We start from the raw sequence: 13,841 nt of genomic DNA, 5'->3' as shown, positions 1-13,841 counted from the left end.
TTCTGCTTTTACAGTATATTTTTTTATGTATGTGCTGAATAAGAAGTGAATGATATATCAATTTCGAAATAGTATGTCCAGCTCAAAATATTTCTCAAATTAGTTATCCACATAGTGTATTCTTAAAGCCATAAAATGTTGAAGTCATGTGGATATAAATTTTGTGTACCTGTACCTTGATTTTTATCTCCCTCCATGTCAAAGTAATGATGTACTGTATTTTTTTTTAGCTGCCTGTGATCCGCCATGCTACAACGGAGGCATCTGTGTGAACGGTGTCTGTGAGTGTGCCACGGATACTGGAGGCCAGTTTTGTCAACAGACAGGCAGTAAGACATACTCACAGAAAATATTTTGCTAATGTACACTATAGTAATGACAGGTAGTGTAACTGCATGCATTGCAGATTGATGCTTTCAAAAAGAAATAAAAAAGTTGAAACATATCATTCTTTACAGTGTATGGATTTATGTTAGAGTATTTGTTAGTATTTTTCTTCTGTTGTTACTGAAGAATAGCTTTTAGAAAATTTGCATTACCAGGGCTAAAAAAAATAGCTGCACTGAACTGAAGTGATGCTGGTATTCTTTTCATGAGCATAAGTGGAATACGTGTATTGTTGTTTTTTTAGCATAATGTTGTTGAAAATGAAATCAATAAATGATCTTAATTGAACAAACTTGATGAATTCTTTATTTCTCTACATCCTAGACTTGGAAGAGTTCACAATCCACATCTACCCCAGCCCCAACAATGATCACATGGTAGGGAAGACGGTCGGCTTTCTCTGTGAGACCAACTACACCCTGACCTCTGAGAGCCCCCAGTGGTACGACGCAGATGGCATTGCCATCCGTAGCAGGGAGGAAGGTTAGTGGTTCAAATCCTTGTGTGGTTCAACACCAGTTATGTTTCTCTCCTGAAAAGAAGTTGAAATCATTCAAGTTTAAATCACAATGAAAATATTTTCAGTAAAGCCTTGATGGTGTTGTAATGATGTGTTTGCTAAAATGTTGTGATATTCCAAAATTGAAATACTCTATAAAAAGTAATGAGTAGTACATTTTCACCTTCTTCACGACCACATTTTATTGAGTAAGTATCATTCATTCTATTTTACTAGGTTACATTGTAGGCTCTGTGGAGAAAACGTACCTCATGAGTTATTTTTAGAGGGGATCACACACTTTGTAGCAACAGGGTAATTCACCTGTCTTTCTTATTTCATAAAGCTACTATTACAGATGTCCCAAACAAAGAATCTAAATGTTTTCCATTATGATGTATGTTCATGTTATTGCATTCTTCACATGCCAACTTCTGGCACAGTTTTGGTATACTTTTGGAGCACATCCGGACGTAGTCCACTTTTGGCTTGGTACAGTTCAATACTATAAACCGTAGGAGCATTCAAGTGCTCCTCTGGGGCGGGTACGATACAATTCGGTACGCTTCAGGAGCACCCGAATGCACCCATAGACAGTAACAGTTGTACTGTATACGCTATAATTTTCGCGTACATAAATTTTCGCGAATTGCCGATGTCACACATTTTCGCGAGTGGTTAAATTCGCGATTGGGAGACCAGAGAAAATATGAAGTGGCAAAGAAAGTGTGAATTTTCAACTTACTAGCATATAAGAATGATACTAGTTATACACTGCATGAAAAAGACTTGCCAAACTCTGCGAACTAGTAAGTTAGAATTCAACATTTTTGAAGTGGTTAAGTCCATCGCGCTAAATTTCTGACGAGTGGTCCCCTTGCGATAATGGATTGGCTCTCCACAGTATTCGTAAGTAGACGTGGACGTGCGTAAACAAGCTTAGCCAGTATGGTCTGTTCCGTAAGCCGTGACATGGTATTCTAGTACTGAAATGTTCGTATCATCAAGGCAAGGGATTCATTTTGGAAGGTAATATTTTCGCGTGTTGTTAATTTCGCGAATAGCTCCTGACTCGCGAAATTCACGAAAATAAAACCCCCGCGAAATATATAGCGTATACAGTATTTTGGCATATCGGTATCTGCGCTGCAGTAGGTGATATGTGATTCATTTTGATGCATCATCTCCTTTTGTTTCAGCACCAGGAAGTCGGGTCTACTACTTGCCCACTTCCCAGAATGCATCATACCTGGTGGTCAATGAGCTCAATGAGAATGACAGAGGGCGCTATGTATGTGCTGCTGGACTCAGCTTGCGTGTGGCTATGATGCTCGTGGTGTACGGTAAGCAGACACAAGTCAAAATATTGAACGAAGAGGAAACCATGTGATCATTGAGAAAAAAATATTTCTTTGTTTCCAGCGTCTTGCTATATATCATGTATTGATGCAGTCTGATAATTGTTACTGTTTATGTAACTGTCACTTTTTTGTTTGATTGATTAGCTGAGGTTTTTGCAGTCTTGTCTGACGGATGAATGATAATCTCCAACATTGTATGAGTTTGTTCTCTGTAATCAATCTCGTGCTTGTACTCTAGTTTGGCTTTTCAGGGATTGCAAGATTATATGTAATTGAGATTCCAATTTTACATGTGTAAAGGTAATATGCAAGAAATAAATGTTGTGGGAATAGAATTGAACTTCACCTTTCTGGCCATATTTTTCCCCATTCAGTTCATCCTTATGAAAATTTTGGGAGAGTCTGCATATAGTAAGAAAACAGGATCTACCATGTGATTGCTTGTATAGTTACAGTGCATGATTGCCTTCATGTAGGGATGCTCATAAACACCTGCCCAGTCTCAGTGCTGCAAACTTTTAAGAAGAAACAGTGACTCATGATTTACTTAATTTTGCTTTTTATCTCGTAGTGCCTCAGTGTATGGAACCCTGTCTTAATGGAGGAACCTGTTTCAATGACATGTGCATGTGCCGTATGGGATTTGAGGGGCCGCGGTGTGAAATTGAGCGTAAGTCATCACCGTCCGTCTACATTGGATTGGTGCATGGGTTTTTCATTACTGTGATGATGCCAGATATGTTTCAAAGAAATTATCAATGATGATGTGTTTTCTCAGAATTTAGGTCATCATAAGTGGCTATTTTGCATGTTTTTTTTTTTCATTCTGTAAAATACTTTTAGATGGACTCGAGAGAGATACACTTGTAGATCAAGTTACAGGGGCGGATCCAGGAATTCTGTAAAGGGGGGGGGGGGGCGTGACTAATATTTCTGGTGGCACTTCCAGGTTTCATTTCATTGTTTTTCTTTTTATTTCTTTTGTTTTTTTACGAAAAATAAAGGGGGGGGGGGCGTGCGCCGGTTGCGCCCCCCTCTGGATCCGCCACTGAGTTACCATAGTATGCTCACTTTGTCACACGATTCTTGAGTGCTACGCTTGCCTTTGAAAACGAAAGACTTTTATGTCTCACTTCTCATTTTATTCCATAATTCAGCAGTGTAGGCATAACTGCTGGCTCTATTTTTAGAGCAGATTGTGAGCATAATGTCATAGATATCACAGTTCTTAATAGATGCACTTGGAATTGAAAACAAATACTCAGGTCAAGGATGAGAACAGAAATTTAAAATTTAAGTGTTTCAGGGTTGCTACAGTATATTTGCAAGGGAGATAGTTGATATTACATTGAGAGTAATACGTACAAGGATGATAACATTTTTCAATGTTTTTCCTTTGTCACTTCTAATGTAATATGTTTCAAGATATTGTATATTTTGAGTTTTACATGTATATGTTGACTTGATATACCTTTGAAAAGCTGTATTGTAACCATGAAGTTATTTTTGTTGATTATTTTGTGCATATTGAAGTGGTAAAATGAAAGCTGAATTTATTTAACATTTATACTCTCTTTGTTTCCAACCTAATTTCATTTATTACAGTGGATCGGTGCCCAATGTGTCTGAATGGAGGACAGTGTGTAGACTACAAGTGTGTGTGTCCTGAAGGATTCGTTGGGACCATGTGTCAAATAGCAGGTTTGTCTCTAGTCTATGTTAGACAATAGGGAGCTTTAGATTTTGACGTGCGGTTGTTTGAGACGACGAGTGCGCTGGACGTTATCCTCTCCCCTGCGTCGTGTTGAAAAATAGCTTTAGATTATGCTGGGACGCAATGTATAAAAAATAAAACTGCGCCCCCATATGATCGGTGCATGGAGTAGTCCTCTACGTTGGAAACTGTGCCGATGTAAAAATAGCCCAGTACGCGTAGTGAAAAACTCAGAGGACGCAAGCTAAAAATAGATCGACTTGACGCGCGCTTCTGCGCACGCTCAGAACATGTTTTTTCCCTCTGAACATCCACGCGTCTATAATCTAAAGCACCCTAATTTTGGGATTGAGTACTGCAAATGTTTTCTTCCATAGCAGACCCTGTCTTTTCTCTTTTTTCTTCCATTGTTGTCTTCATACTGTATCAAAGATGAGGATGTAAAATCCTTTGCATTCATTTGCATTGAAACAATGTTTGGTGTAATGTTTGCAAGCCACGTGATATTTATACATGACTGTACACCTGTTTTAGGTATAAAAATAAATGTTGGTGAACTACTCTACATAACTTTATGACAACAACCATCCGTGATGACCTTTTTGAAATGGCTCACAATGATATCATCCCTTGTCAGCATACAAATTATGAAAAGGATGAAAGAGTTATTGAAAGTAAAATATATACATTGTAAGGGTTGTTAACAGAGTAAAGTATGAAACTGAAGTGATGGAATGATGTATTATTTCTCACTGCCCATTGTGTGAACAGACAAAGCACTTTGTACCAGTGATGTAAAGAGACATTGTTTGGCCAAATTGTCGACATTGAGATGCTTATATATTTTAGACAAATGGATGAAGTTTTCTGCACAGACACCTTGTGTCTCTATAACATCACCACAAGTGAATTTCTAAGGATTTGTGATATCTTTGTCAGGGATCGACATTACAATGTAGCTTTTTTCCGTCATGTGCCCATTGGACCAGTAGAAATTATCAATTTTCAAATGTTTACTTGCCTCAAAGAAAAACTTGTCTGCCCAAAATTGGAGCCAATGTATTAATTGACTTAAGGAGTGTCTGATTTTCAATTTTAACTTGCTCTTACTGATTAGCAGTTTAATATTTTCATTTGCCTGTCATATAATTTTACTTGCCATGGGCAAGCACGCAAGTGCATATGTCAAGCACTGCTTATGTTCCTAAGATCATTTAATTCTGATGTTGACATGCTACTGCCAAGCTGACCATAAAAAGTCACCTTCATCACCTTCTGTTTGCACAAAGTTGGAGAAGACTACTACATCCGATTGACCGTACCCTCAGACCAGTCCCCAACGGTTGGCAGCATGGTGACCGTCATCTGCGAAGTGGTCGGCTGGTCAAGCTTTGGTGGCATCCCGACCCCATCGTGGATCCAACCCAGTGGGGCTACTGTAGTAAACGGGCTGGATGGTCAGTAGGAATTATCTCATGACATAATTCTGTATTGTGTAATCATGGGAGAAACAATTTAACCATGGGCCTGTTGCCTCAAAAGGTGCAATCAAAATAAGTCAGGTATCAGTCAATGAGAATTGAATTTTCAGAGACTTTATATATGATTTTCTTACTTAAGTTTAATCTCATTTTTTATGCAACAGAGTCCTGTCAACATAAACGTAAATTACGTATCAGGCCTATACAAATCTATGATATAGTACAGTGGACTTCCATTATAAGGAAGTCCTCGGGACTGGCAGTTTTCTTTCATTACATCGAAATTTTGTTATAACCGAACAATCAGGGGTAAAGATACACAGAACAGATAATGTTGCGGCCTGAATTTTTACTTCGTTGTAACTGGAATTTCATTATAACGTGTTTGTAATAACGGGAGTGCTCTGTAATGAAGTAGTAAAAAGTATAGTAGTAGTGATGTAATAATGAAACTTCTGCTACTTATCACTTATTCTTATTTTTTTATCAGTATCGATGTAATAGTTGCCACTCTTATTCTAAGGTAGTATTATCAACTTAGATTTATCATTATAAAGAAGAACAGTACTATTTCAGCATAAATATTTCAGATTTTGTGTTTTGAATTCTGCAGTTATTTAGAAGAGTTCATCAGAATATACAATACGGATTTTCCTGACATTTAAATGAATATACATGTAGGAAGTCACAGGATTGCATGCTAGCTGCACTTACGCATGTACAATGTTCAAATAATGCATTTCAGAACATTCTATACAGTCTCTATACTTTTAGGAACTTATAAAACATTTTCTTGTACAAAGACTTTATAACTCTTACGTTATATACAAATATATAGCATCTCATCTTTCTTTCTGTTTTAGTTTTAATAGTCAGGGAACAGAATTCATCTCTCATTAAGTCTGTCTCTTTATACAATAAATAAAAGAATTCAAATAATGGATATTAAAATGTATTTTCAACTTATCAAGATTGTGTCAACTTTGATATGAGAACACATTATGAGTTTCAGAAAGTTGGCAAAGAACTATTTGCATTGACAGCAATGAGGCTCATGTGTGAAATGCGTGGAAATATCATGGTAAATCCTTTTCCAGTTTGCTGTATTTTGCCATGGAACTTTCACATTGTTCCATTTCATATTTCATTCTTGTATGTGTATCTTCAATAGTACCATTTCTTTAATATATTTATATATATTCTTAACCCTCTGCTTGCCACATTGTGTTACCTGCCAATATGTTTGTATGTGAGAGTTGTGCACCCTTGACTTATCGACACAGAAAGAGTTAACATGCTTTCTCTTTCCTTCTCTAGACAAGGATGCTCTGATGCGAGGCCCAACTGTAGAGGTCCTGTCGTCTACTGCAGCCAGACTGACCGTGGTCAACTTCCAGCCATTCCTGTCTGGAAACTACAACTGCACTGTGGGTGACCAGGTGGCATCCATTTTGCTCAGTAAGCTGCATTTGATTTTGTAACACTGCGCTCTAGTGGTTATACACCCTACAGACATAGTACTTCAAAGTTCATCATATTCCATGACCTTGAGCCTGCTCTAACAAAGATGTTTGTGATCATCTTTTGTCGCAAGTTTTGCAATAGCTACCTATCACAAATGACTCATTGGTTGTTCAGCCAGTTGCTGCTTTTATAGTATCTGCAGTTATTGCAGCGTACAATGATCGTAAACTTCTTTATGAAACTCACCCCAGGAATACACAGTGCAGCTCTAACAGAGATTGGTAATGTAATGCGAGCCAGGCTCTCAAAAGTCCTTCCCTTAAGGAGGGATGAAAAAATTCTTACTACATTATTTACCAACCACGGCTAAATTTTCATTCATTCCCCTTTTCCATTATCACAACAATTTTGAACAATTAGTTTCATAATATATGCATTTTTTTTTGTAATACATTGTATATTTTGTTTTCTTTGAACCTTTATCAACAACAAACATGTGTAATTGGAAATAAAATTTAATTTGAATTGAATTGAATTGGATGAGGGGATGGCTTGCACATTGCACTTGTTCCATCAGATTGGATCTTATTCTAGAGGGATACCATTAAAACCCTGTGTGTGACAGAGATATTGGACAATGTTGAGGCCTACACTGCTTTGGGGTCTACTGTGCCAACCAGCACAAGGGTTAAGAGATGCATGAATGATTAACCATTTGTGTTCCAGAAACTTTGGACAGTATGTAAAATGCTATGGGGGTTTCTATGCAAGTCCGGACTCAAAGCACACAGAGGGATAAATGAATGATATAGTATTGGTTGAGGTGAGGATTCACCTTGTAACTTTTTGCAAGATACTTTATAGAAAACACTCTATGAAATGTTAAAGACCATACAACTCTAAGAAGAAATAAATGTTTATTTGATAGAAATTGATTTTGAAGTGGCTGAGATATCCATAACAAAGTAAAACAGAATGAATCTAATTTATTAGGATTGTTTTGTTTTGGATATCTCAGCCATTTCAAAACCAATTTTTATCAAATAAACGTTCATTTCCTCTTAGAATTGTATGGTCTTTAACATTTTTTAGAGTGCTTTCTCACTATCTTACAAAAATAGTTGGAAACCTAATACCCTATCTTGACCAAAACTGTACCATCCCTTTAAAATGTTTGCCACACCTTGTTCCTCAGCCCTGGAGTGTTGGCCTGAGTGTCTGAATGGAGGAACATGCTTCAATGGAAAGTGTTTGTGCACCAATGAGTTCAGGGGAGAGAGATGTGAGGTGCCTCTCAGCAGTCTGACCCGTAAGTCTCTCAGTGATTTCAGTGATTTCATCTATGCATAAGATTTTGTTTGTTTTTTCTGTAGTTTGTAGGGCTTCAACATTTTTTTAATAGGGAATTTGACTGTAATGGTAGATGGAAAATTGTAAGTCAATTGCACAATTCAATTGTCAACAAAATTTTGAACCTTGTAGAAAACAAAGTTTTTTTCCAGTTTGTGTGTATTGCTCTTTTGTCAAAATATAGAATGAACAAATTTGTCAGAAACTTAAAAATATATGTTAACATTGTTATGTAATTCATACAAATTGTAGGCAGTACAGTACACATCTACATGGTTTAAAGTATCTTGTTCATATTTAGGCTGATGAGGATAATACTAGAAATGTAATTGGTATGTGGTCCTTCACAAATCTAGACCCATGACATAGAATGAGGTAATTTGCTGCTTTACCAGTCCACCATATAAACTCTGAGTGGTCTTTGGAATGATCTATTTGATCACCAGAGTGTCTGATACCATGCACCAGTGGAGGAAGCTGTGTGGGAGGACAGTGCTTCTGTCCCGAGGGATTCCGTGGAGAGTTCTGCGAGATGGGAGGTTAGTTGCCTGATGATATTGTCCACTTTTTTTTCAGCCTCAGTCAATATTAATGCTCAAAGTGATGTTACTACCGTTGTCAGTCAGAGCATCATGATTATCTTCATTATCTTTATCATAACTATCATCTCCAGGAGATTCAGTTTCAATGTCATTATTATCTCTGCCAAGGTAGAAGGTTATCTTTCCATTACTTTTTGTCTGTTTGTTTGTCTGTGTGAAAAATAACTCAAAAATTGTAAACTGATTTGGATGAAACTTGTAGGAGAGGTTGAGAATGACGCAAGTAACAGTTGGTAAGGTTTTGGTAGTGATCCGGGAATTTTTATGGATTTTATGATGGATTTTCTGTATTTTAGGAGGTAGGGTCAATGAGCTCGGGAATTCAAACAGCACGTATTTGAGGTTTGCATTGAGTTGATGACGTAACAAAAGGCTTCTATATTGTGAGAGTGAGCTATTTTCCAGCATGCATATGAGTAGAAATTACTGATCTCTATGGAAGAACAAGCTGGTGGAAAAAAAACTGCTTGGCAGAGGTCTGCGCTCTCAGACTGCTTTTCTAGTTTGTAATGTTATCATGTTATTCATAAACATCATCGTTAGTCTTGTCAATCTTCTCAGTGTGATTTCTATACAGTTTTATGCAGGTACATTTGTCGCTAAATAGATCTTGATTTGAACAGTAAATCGCAATACTTGTCAGTACTTTGATTTTAAACATTATCCTACTATTTTCATAATCGCATTGCATCTAATTCTACGGTCCTAATAATCCAGTTGTGGTCCTCACATGATTTTTTGTCATCATCACCATTATCGCCGTCATAATATTGTCCTTTTCTTGACATCATATTCATTGTTTAAGTCGCCTTAATATGTCCATCATAGCCAAGAGACTCAAAACATCAGTGTATGATATAATTCTCTCATCCCATGTTGTAGAGCCCGAGAGGTCGTGTCAGCTGCCCTGTGTTAATGGAGGAACCTGTGTGGATGGAATTTGCCAGTGCCCTGATGGCTATGTGGGATACTCCTGTGAAATTCCAGGTACACACTGTCACATATGATCATGTGATCATTCAGTAAATTACAGCTGAACATGTAGACATTTCATTTCTTACCCATACCGGCTTTTCGATAAATCTTCATAGACTTCTTGTGTCTTAACTGGGCTTCATTCTGTTGTAGTTTTCTGCTGTGGGTATCTCAGGTTCTCAGGTTGGCATCGGGGGGGGGGGGGGGGGGGGGGGGTGGGGGGGGGGCTATGATGTATAATGTCTAACAACTGCCTTCCATGTGACCCTGTAAGCTTTTTTCTCTTTTTTTTTAACCCAATGCTATGGGGTTTTTCTGTGTCAGTCAGCACTTGAAGCACACAAAGTATTAACCCGTTGAAAACTAGGCCCGAGTAAACTTGGATAGGTATCTATGGGAAATGCTTGTTATAGCAAAATCAGCTCGTCCTCAATGGATTAACAATGTTTGTGACTTTCTCTGTGTATTTGTGCTCCAGTGTGTTACCCAGACTGCCTGAATGAGGGGGTGTGCTACGAGGGCCGTTGTCTCTGCCAACAAGGCTTCGAAGGAGACCGATGCGAGTTTGAAAGTGAGTACCGGTGTAACAACCAATAAGATGTGAACATCAATACTGACGATATGTTTGCTGTAAGGAGTTATTTACTGTTGTATTTCTTCACAGTGTGTTTTATTCCTTTCTAATCATCACCATCATTTTCATTGTCATTTTCTTCCTATTCTTTTATTTCTCTTTTGCTCATATCTCCTTTATTGCTTCCCCTTTGGATCTTTTTTTTTATTTCTTTCTTCTCAAACTTCATTCCATTTTCACAAATGATTTTTATCATCAATTGTTGGCTTCTTCTTCCTTCTATATTGTTCTGCACGTTGTCTGTCTGCTTCTTCATTCTATTCACTGATGTTTTGTATAGCCCTCTCCTCCCTCTTCCTTTTCATTTCTTCTTTCATTTCTTATCAGCCATCCAGGTCTTAACCCTAACTTACCTGGGCAATTTAGCAAGCTTGAATTCCTGGGGGGGGGGGGGGCATTATGGCCCCCCCTTCAGATCTCGGCCGTTGATCGTGCGATCGCCGCAAAATTTTGCGTGAATATAAAGCCGGATGTAATCTACAAGTCTGTTATGTTAAATTTTCAAAAAATGTGCATGTTCTATTTTAAATTAATTAATTATGCAAATATATGCAAAAAACGTCATTTTCATCTGTAATTGGCTTATAAAAGCTTATGGAATGCTGATTTTTTTGGTGTTATTATTCCTAGTGACATTCCAAACATTTGTGCATAAAAAAAGTTCAATATCAAAATTCATTTCTTATGTTTTTTATTATTTTATCATTTTTTTATGTATTTCTTTGTTTTTTCGAACTTTTGTTTTTGTTGTTTTTTTCAGCAGAATTTGTCATACACATCTTTAGAAGCATAATTCTACTAAAATAAATTTGTTTCAGCCATTAAAACTAAAAATATGAATCTTTATATGAATTAATTGAAAAAACACAATTTGTATTGACTTTGTACACAAAATCATGTTTTTGAGCAATTTTGGGGTTGACGAAAATTTTTTGAAGGGGCGTGGCTTCGGATCGGTATGCCCGGGCGCGACAAATTTGGTCTCAAAAGTTGCGCGAGACTTGAAAGTAAAAAGTCAGCGAGCGGCGCGGTCAAAAAAATTTGCGCGGCGGAACGGTCGCGGAATTCGTCGAGGGGGGGCCATTATTATTCCTTCTTTATGTTAATGATATCATAAATACATCCTCTCTTCTCTCTTTTGTTCTATTTGCTGATGATACGAATATATTTTATTCTCATAAAGATCTTAAGATTTTAAATGACACTTTAAATATTGAAATTAGTAAAGTATCAAATTGGTTTAAGTCTAATAAACTTTCTTTGAATATAAAAAAGACTCATTTTATTCATTTCAAACTTCATTCTCATAATGAAGATACGTTGATACATATTAACATTGATGATATCCCATTAGAAAAGAAAATGAATTCAAAATTTCTAGGAGTATATATAGATGAAAGTTTGACTTGGAATGAGCATTTACATTATGTTACAACGTGTATTTCTAGAAATATAGGGATAATTTCCAAGCTGAAGTTCTTTCTTCCTCGTTCAACTTTATTTCTATTATATAATTCCTTAATTCTCCCATATATAAGTTATTGCAATGTTGTATGGGGCACTTGCGGCTCTACCAAAATAAATTCTATATTTAAATTACAAAAGAAAGTTATACGTATTTGTACAGGATCGCATTTTCTGGCTCATACTGATTCTTTATTTCATGAGCTTAAAACATTGAAGGTTTTTGATTTGAATATTATTCAAGTAGCAGTAATTATGTTCAAATATATACATCATCAACTTCCATCATCGTTTGATAACATGTTTAGGTTCAATACTTCTGTCCATTCGTACCCTACTCGTATATGTAGAAATTTCCACCTTTTGAATCCCAAATTATTAGTGACACACAAATCTATAAGACATTCGGGTCCGGATATTTGGAATAATCTCCCGGATAATATAAAGTCTTGTTCAAGTATTTATTCTTTGAAAGCTTCACTTAAACGATATTTGATACAATTATATTCTCTAAACCAATTGAGCTAACAAATATTTATAGTATAGATTGTCATCTTATTGTCAATCTCAATTTTCTTCCTACAACTGCATCTTGCACTCTCACCTGCAACTGCACTGCACTCACCTGATCACCTTCCTCCAAGAGAGTTATGTCGTTGGATAGTCATTTTATGAGGCCTCCATCCATTTCAAGCTTAATCGCTTATGATGGTGGTCTCCTGCATTCAATTATCTCTGCTGTTTACTGAAAAATACTGTATATTTTATTTTATGTTTCTGTGTATCTACATTGCTCAATGCAATCACCTATGTGAATCTATTTATGTACTGTTATCGATTTATTTCACTGCACTTGTTATTCTTTGTCTTTGTACTTTTTGAAGTTTGCATTCAAATTGCATCTGATTGAATGCAGAAATAAAAGCAAACAAACAAACAAATTTTCTTTGCAGATACTTTTGTTATCAATTCAGATAGCAGTCATATCTCTGCCAGCAAAAATCATGTGAATTTGTGTCATGTTGAACATAAGTTTGGATTCAGAATCGCTTTTGAACTTCCATTCGTTTAATGGGTTTTTTTTTTCCTATTTTCATTGCAGCATGCTACATCCCCTGTGCCAATGGTGGCACATGTGTGAACAGGATCTGTGAGTGTTTGCAAGGCTTTGGTGGACCGTCCTGTGAAACTTCATGTGAGTGGCACTTTACCTTCTTGTTAATTGATCCTAATAAACAACCTGTAGTGGAACACTGTGGTACAGTGGATAAGACCCGAGACTCATAGATAAGAGATGAAGGGTTCAAATCCTATGTAGTATATAAAGCTTGGATGAAATGTTTTACCTATTCTGCTGCTCTTGATCAAGGTGCACTACTGAGTACCTGACAATACTAGAATAATGATCATGATAAAATTGTAGAGTCCCTTTGGGGAGCATGTCTAAAACTACCTTGCTTAAACTAGACCTTTGTTATCATCCTTGCTACACATGCTCATCTGTTTACAATATTATTGATATACCAAACAGTCTGTATCACTTTCAATATTCATGTTTATCAAATTAATCTGCAGAAAGTCATTTATACTTTTCTGAATTGCATTTGCCTACTTGCCAACTCTACCGCATTTGGCGATAGACTACCGCTTTTGAATGATTTCATTAGCATTCAAGCTAGCGCTGCTCGCATAGGCATCCTGGATTCTACCGCTTTCTCAAATGAAAATGTTGGCAAGTATGCATTTGGGATAGTCTTCACAAAGTGTTTTGACACAATTACAACATTGTGCTGTAGATGCAAAAGGTGTTCTTTCCAGAAACTCCTGAAGCACTTCAAAAGTTTGCCCACACTCAAACATCAATATCAGCTGCTCGTCTCAAGCCTGTACATTTGTGACCCTGCACCTCA

At 36.8% G+C, this 13,841-nt stretch overlaps 1 protein-coding gene and 1 long non-coding RNA gene across 2 annotated transcripts in view; both read left to right on the top strand.

Moving 5' to 3' along the window:
* The first annotated feature begins 219 nt into the window (after positions 1-219).
* On the top strand, positions 220-2,170 carry LOC139728814 (uncharacterized). Its single transcript, XR_011710833.1, has 3 exons — positions 220-329; positions 712-870; positions 2,086-2,170. It is a non-coding gene; the product is annotated as an uncharacterized lncRNA (long non-coding RNA).
* A 43-nt stretch (positions 2,171-2,213) lies between these two features.
* The window catches only part of LOC139729317 (uncharacterized), a 51,141-nt gene continuing 39,513 nt past the window's right edge, over positions 2,214-13,841 (top strand). The window contains exons 1-9 of the mRNA XM_071640247.1: positions 2,214-2,229; positions 2,819-2,917; positions 5,251-5,418; positions 6,760-6,900; positions 8,102-8,215; positions 8,703-8,795; positions 9,741-9,845; positions 10,312-10,404; positions 13,034-13,126. Of these exons, the coding sequence (XP_071496348.1) occupies positions 2,214-2,229; positions 2,819-2,917; positions 5,251-5,418; positions 6,760-6,900; positions 8,102-8,215; positions 8,703-8,795; positions 9,741-9,845; positions 10,312-10,404; positions 13,034-13,126 (922 nt within the window). The remainder of the gene's footprint in view (positions 2,230-2,818; positions 2,918-5,250; positions 5,419-6,759; positions 6,901-8,101; positions 8,216-8,702; positions 8,796-9,740; positions 9,846-10,311; positions 10,405-13,033; positions 13,127-13,841) is intronic.

The sequence above is a fragment of the Diadema antillarum genome, unplaced genomic scaffold (assembly GCF_040938485.1).
Source record: "Diadema antillarum isolate AM-2024a unplaced genomic scaffold, OU_Dant_1.0 scf00000020, whole genome shotgun sequence".
Classification (NCBI taxonomy): domain Eukaryota; kingdom Metazoa; phylum Echinodermata; class Echinoidea; order Diadematoida; family Diadematidae; genus Diadema; species Diadema antillarum.
This window is presented reverse-complemented; position numbering and strand designations above follow the sequence as displayed.